This window comes from Notothenia coriiceps, unplaced genomic scaffold (genome assembly GCF_000735185.1).
Source record: "Notothenia coriiceps isolate Sejong01 unplaced genomic scaffold, NC01 NC01_scaffold00021220, whole genome shotgun sequence".
NCBI classification, from domain to species: Eukaryota; Metazoa; Chordata; class Actinopteri; order Perciformes; family Nototheniidae; genus Notothenia; species Notothenia coriiceps.
In genome coordinates, this window is record NW_011353921.1 from 1 (window position 1) to 6,636 (window position 6,636).

The 6,636-nt window shown below is 41.1% G+C and overlaps 1 protein-coding gene across 1 annotated transcript; it reads left to right on the plus strand.

Moving 5' to 3' along the window:
* Positions 1-979: 979 nt before the first annotated feature.
* On the plus strand, positions 980-5,356 carry dbt (dihydrolipoamide branched chain transacylase E2; the record flags this gene model as incomplete). The annotated part of the gene is made up of 5 exons (XM_010780093.1): positions 980-1,146; positions 1,515-1,592; positions 1,790-1,981; positions 2,712-2,783; positions 4,015-5,356. Coding segments are annotated over 5 exons (677 nt in total), but the record flags the coding sequence as incomplete, so codon positions are not given.
* Positions 5,357-6,636: the final 1,280 nt, after the last annotated feature.

Consider the following 6,636-nt stretch of genomic DNA (forward strand, 5'->3'; position numbering starts at 1 on the left):
CCTTCAAAAAACAGTTTCAAGTCCTGAGAAAGTCAAATCAGACGTAAAACTTCACTGCCCTGCAGAAAGTAATCACTCTGATTTAACGAGGCCAGCAGGTAAGGGCTTTCCACTGGATCATAACTGCTGCCATTTGAACAATCAATTACTTAAAGTGGACCTATCATGCTATATTTGAATAATATAGTGTAGGACCATACCTATATAAGGCATATTTATACTTTTTATTTTTCAAAATACCAAACAGATCATGCATTTTAGCCATTCCTCATTTCGCTCAATGTAACACTGTCTTTGCATCATGGGCTGATTCTGTGAGAACAGCACCATCTACAGGCCTGGCATATGTACTACAGCGTCTCCAGCACTTTCAAACGGCAATGTCCGTGGCTGTCTCCTCCTGATTGGTGGAGTTGGCCCAATAGCCGTAGAGCCACTTCTGTGACGTCATAGAAGTGTTCAAATCTGGATCAGTCTGTATCAGATCCGTTGCAGCCCCTTTTTAAGAGATTTGGGTATGGAGGAAAATAGAGAGGGTTGTGTTTTCTGACACTTGGTGAGTTCCCTGGAACACCGGGGACACATGTTCATGTAGAAAAGACGTACAGAAGTGCATTTTGCATGATAGGTCCCCTTTAACTTAGCCTTTGATTATGTTCCGGCCCGCCCTCTAGTGGCTCAGAAATGTTTTGGCCCAAGGCTAAACTTACTAATATGTTTCCCAGGTTTCCACTGTGCGGTGGTACACACAATTGATATAAATAAAGGTGTGTGTATATATCTGTGTTTCAGGTATCCAATGTGTGATGTGATACTATATTTTGTATCTGTGTTATGGTGTTGCTCTGTTGGAGGAGCCTGTGCCCTCAGACGTTCATTGTCGTATCTAAACTGTAGCTCTGTACACATTACAATAAAAGCCTTGAATCTTGAATATATATAAATGTACATATATATAGTTATATTAATGTATCTCCAGGTTTCCACCGTGCGATGGTGCGCACAATGACGGCGGCTCTGCGGATCCCTCACTTCGGGTACTCTGACGAGGTGGAGCTGAGCCGGCTGGCGGCGCTGAGGAAGGAGCTGAAGTCTCTGTGTGAGAGCCGGGGCGTCAGACTCAGCTTCATGCCCTTCTTCATCAAGGTGACTTCACTCTGGCCTCCTTAACGTTTAGGATCCATTTTAAAGACCTACTTGTTCTCCCGTATAACACGTATAAGAGTCGTCAGTCTTTGCTTTTAAATTGTGGTTTTTACATCGTGTACGAGAGTTTTCAGTCCGTGGCTATAAGTAGGGTTTCATCGTCTCGTTCTTTTACATTTGTTTTTCGTCCTATCGGTTTTGTCTGAATGTATTTATGCTGCTTTTTATATATTCATCGATGTACAGCACTTTGGTCAACTCTGAATGTGCTGTATGAATAAAGTTGGATTGGAAGGTACTCCTCTCCTCAAAGCTGATTGGTTAAAGTGGTGTGTGTTGGTGCTAACGCTGCGCTCTGATTGGTGCAGGCTGCCTCCCTCGGCCTGCTTCACTTCCCCGTCCTCAACGCGTCGCTGGACGAGGGCTGCCAGAACATCACCTACAAGGTACACACTCCTATCTACCATGCTCCTGCAGCAGGGTTAATATATACTTAATCATTTATTATTTATCTTTTATTCATGTGTTACTAAATATTGTTTTATTGGCTCTATCACCCTTTTATATTTATTTAATACAAAATGTTTTTTTTTTTATTGTTAGCTCCAGTTTTACATCAGGTTTAATATTTATATATTTACAGGCGTCTCACAACATCGGGCTGGCGATGGACACGAGTCAGGGTCTGCTGGTTCCCAACGTGAAGAACGTGCAGCTGCTCAGCGTCTTCGAGATCGCTCAGGAGTTGAACCGGCTGCAGGCACTCGGTACCGCCGGACAGCTGGGAACCAACGAGCTCACCGGAGGAACCTTCACTCTGTCCAACATCGGATCGGTGAGTACAGGAACCTTTACAGAGCCTGAAGCAGATCTGACGGGTTCCCTGCTGTTGGGAGAACCCTGAATGTCCTCTTCCAACATGAGAGCAACATGCTAACAACTGTAGCTGTGAACATGACAGGATGTGTGATTACCTAGAAGAGCATCAGGACTGTTTGAGGCATATGATAGCTATGTGATTAACATGGATGATTCAGCCTCCTATGGAGAGACATATGACAAGACATGCTCATTCTGACGTGGCAGCTAATCTGAAGTAAACCATTGAATTGCTTTCTATTCTCCATCTTGTTACTGTGAACTCCCTCTCTTGGATATCAGCATGTGAAGGACCCACGTTCAGGAAAACTAGTTGATGCTCTGTGTGTGATGGGTTCCATTCTTCCAAAGTTAGAATTCTTGGACATTTGAGAAAGTCAGAGATTTTTTTTTAAAAGTCAGAACTTTAGAAAGTCAGAATTTTTTTTTAAAAGTCAGAATTCTTTGAAAAAAAACATTTTTGAGAAAAAGTCAGAATTTTTGAAAAAAGTCCTCATTTAGAGATTTTGAGAAAGTAATAAATTGGAGATTTTGAGAAAAAGTCATGATTTTGAGAAAAATTCATGATTTTTGAGATTTTGAGAAAAAGTCATGATTTTGAGAAAAAGTCAACATTTTGAGAAAAAGTCATAATTTTGAGAGCCGGGGACCAGTGATTTTTTTCTAACACTAACACTGTTTTACAGATCGGAGGAACGTACGCCAAACCCGTCATTCTTCCTCCAGAAGTCGCCATCGGAGCGCTGGGAAAAATCCAGGTGGGTCTCAAACATTCCCGGGAAATCAAATATTCAAAGGTTCACCATTGTTGGTTTGACAAAAATATTTAAAACATTGGATTAAACCAACAATTGAAAATCAATCAAGGACATTTCATACATAGAGTATTGGGAGAATAATTCTGAGTATCATCTGCATATAAAATACAAATGTACGTTATTCACTTAATGTAGTAAGGCAACAAATCAGAGGTCCTAATACAGAGCCCTGTGGTACACCGCTGTTGCGGTGTAATTTGTGGAGGAAACTTCTGTGTAGCAATGCAGTGGGAGTCACCGACTCATGAAGGAGACACGGGACGAGCAGGAGTTCTGATGTCAAACACTGATATTTAATGCAAGCATCGGCCGGAAATTCACATCACAAGTCACACAGTCAAAGGTTCTGACTGCACGGGTGGGTTGCCATGTCAAATCTGATCAGCCTCGCATCTTCGTTGACCTTTTAACTAGTTTATAGAGAGTCAAATCTACATATTGGGGATGGGCGTAAACATCTGCAGACACAGGAGATGTCTCTCACATCTGTGGAGCTTAGAAAGCCAGCGTTCTCACGGTCGTAAAAAACCCCTGTGCCCACCAGGTCAGGCCATAAAACCTAGTATCAACATACGACTGCATTAACACATTCCTTACGGGAGATTAGAAGCAGGGATGGGCGTAAGTGTCAACACACAGAATGAGGTTAAATGTCTAGGAGTAAAGACAGAAATATGCCCTCACAGTTCCTCCCTTTTTATCATTTATTGTGGTGCTATTTTATTTCTATTTGAGATGTTTACATTTTGGATTGTTTATTTCTTTTAATTTCTCTATTGTACAATGCCATGTCCCTTTATGCTGATGCAACGCAAACATTTCCCTAATTGGGATCAATAAAGTACATCTTATCTTAAATGCAAAATATATTTAATAAAAATGTTAAAGTTGACAGAGAAGAGCAACATTTATGAACCTAATTTAAAAAAACTGCTCAGTAAAATGAATGATATGATTAAATATATAAATACTGTAAAAAATGTATATCATTAATAATAATTTTGTTCTATTTAGAGGCGCCTTTCAAAGCACCCAAGGACACCTTACAATTCATAAAATATATTAATCTAATTTAAAAAATAAACTGCTCAGTAAAATGAAATGTATAATACAAATAAAAAATACTTGATAAAAAATTGAAATCTAATTAAAAAGTTTCTCATTTCCTCAGGTGCTGCCCCGGTTCGATGCCGGCGGCCAGGTGGTCCCGGCTCACATCATGAACGTCAGCTGGTCGGCGGATCACCGCATCATCGACGGCGCCACCATGAGCCGGTTCTCCAACCTGTGGAAGGAGTACCTGGAGAACCCGGCCGCCATGGTGCTGGACCTCAAATAAAACATAGAGCATTATTTCACATCGGCCCCGGCGGCGTCTCCTCCTCCTCGCACCGCCTCGCCTCACCTTCCTGTCCGAGGCCTTCCTGTGCACTTGTTTCCTTGTTGCCTTTGAGCAAGGCGCCGTGGGGGAGGGGCCTGTTGTTCATGATGACGGCCAATCACAAACAGCCGTGGGTTAAAATCTGACAGTCAGCCGATTTTAGCATCAAATTTCAACACTAACACACTCAGGGGGAATTCACAAAGGAGGCTAGGCTAATGCTAGGCTAATGCTAGGCTAATGCTAAACTAACTGCTCTACTCCAAATTACAATTTGGAAATATGCAGCTCTTTATCTCTCTTGCAAAAACAGTTCATTTCACACAGTAGCAGACTTACATGCGTGTTTGTGTATAAACGTTAACATACATGTAAAATATGAAGATTGGTCTGACCCTGACAGCAGGGATTGTAGCAGGTGACGCTCAAACTCTATTATTATGGGATGCAGTGAGGGTTGAGTCATATGAGATGTACATATATGAAAGCTCCCCTACATATCAGTTTCTAATATATCATTCAAAAATACATAGAAATAGGAAATAAAGTAATAATTTATCTGTTTTTACAAATCCTGGTCTTCCTTTTCCAATCAGCAATAATTCATGTTAAATGTCTCTTTGCTGCAGTTATCTGTGTTTGCGCTCTAATAGGAATTTATTTATCTGATGTGAAGCGTAGCACGGCCACAGCCTCTCCTTGTGAATTCTCCTCTCCGTTTCTTTTGAGTGTTTCTGTACATTTCTAACAAATCATGTTTTTATCAGTGCTGGGTTTTCTCTCTGCTTCAGATACTGTAAATAATGCACCTGCTGTCCTCTGCTGTGCGTGATGCAGACTGTTACAGAGATATATATAATATACATGAATATATATTATATATCTGGTTAGACGTGTCAGCAGCGGACCTGTCTCTCTTCCTGGCTGTCCCGGTGGCTGCTGGGTAAAAAGCACATCGTCTGTGTTCAAAAAAACTTTTCCTGTTTTCTGTGTTTTTAGCTAAATGTAAAAGTGTAAAAAACAACTAACTTAGGGTTATTTTTTCTATATTTGTTTTGGTGCGTGTAGATTATTATACTAATGCAGTGTTGACCTGGTGAGGAACTTTGAATAAAGCTGAAGTACACAAACTCAACGTCTAAATGACTGTTTTACTTTACATTACATGTTTCTTACATACTCAATATACTGTGGACAATCCCTACAGGAGCGATTTGGAGTGAAGTGTCTCAGGGACACAACGACATGCTGACTGCAGTGGGATTCGAACTTGCTATTCTCTGATCCGAAGAACAGCGCACTAACGAGCACACTAATCCACTGAGCCACAGCCTCCCTTTTTTTTACTTTGATGGTGTCTGTGCGAGGTCATCTTCTCCTGTAGTGTGCTCTTTAGGTGTTAGTGCATGTAAATGGTCTGAGCGGAGATTTTGAGAAAAAGTCAGAATGTTGAGATTTTCTTTTAAAAGCTAACATTTTTAGTCAAAACTCAGTACTTTGTACATGCCTCCATCTTGTGACTGTGTAACTCCCTCTCTTGGATATCAGCATGTGAAGGACACTGTTCAGGAACTAGTTGCTCTGTGTAATGGCAATTTCCATGTTCCAATGTCCTATATATTTGCCCTTACTTTCACAGGAGGTTTTTATAGTGATCCTGACGCAGACACGAACAGATGGATTTCCCGGTCTTTTGCTGCAGTGCAGAATGATGGTTTATTTTGCATTTACATACCAAGGTTTTATTACTCTGTGTCAATGATTGAGGTATGAGCATCTGCTGGGCTGGTGCCGTGCTGTTCTTGCTGGTGGAATCGGTATGCTATTCCTCCTGTGTTCACGTCATTTCCTGTCACCTGTGACTGCTTTTATACACCCGGTGCAACCCGGTGCAGCTAAACCCCGCCACCAAGTGTTCAAAAATAGTATTGTAGTATGAATATAAATAAAGTAAACTGACATAACAACACCCTTAGATGGCTCCTACACTCTGTATGTGATGACTTCTTCCATTCTTGAGATTGAAGCTCAAGCGCATTAGTTACCATTTGCCGATTTGGACCATTCTGATGTTGTTTTGGAGGTTATTGAGGATGTTGAATACATTTCTGACATTTTCAGGATCCAAAATGTCAGTTTTGGATCCCCTAAAACGTAAACATTAATCAAAATCAGCCCACCGGGAGTACCAATATATCCACCAGCTTCCCTGGTTCCTGAGCCTCATCTGTCATATATCTTATTTTATGTATTCTTTCTCATGTGTACTATCTGTGTTTCTGTCTTATTCTATTGCTGCTATAACACCTGGATTTCCCTATGGGTATCAATGAAAGTCCATTTGATCTTATCTCATCTTATCTTTCCAGCAGCCCTGGTTTCTGAGCCTCATCTGCTGGACCTGCGTCTCCT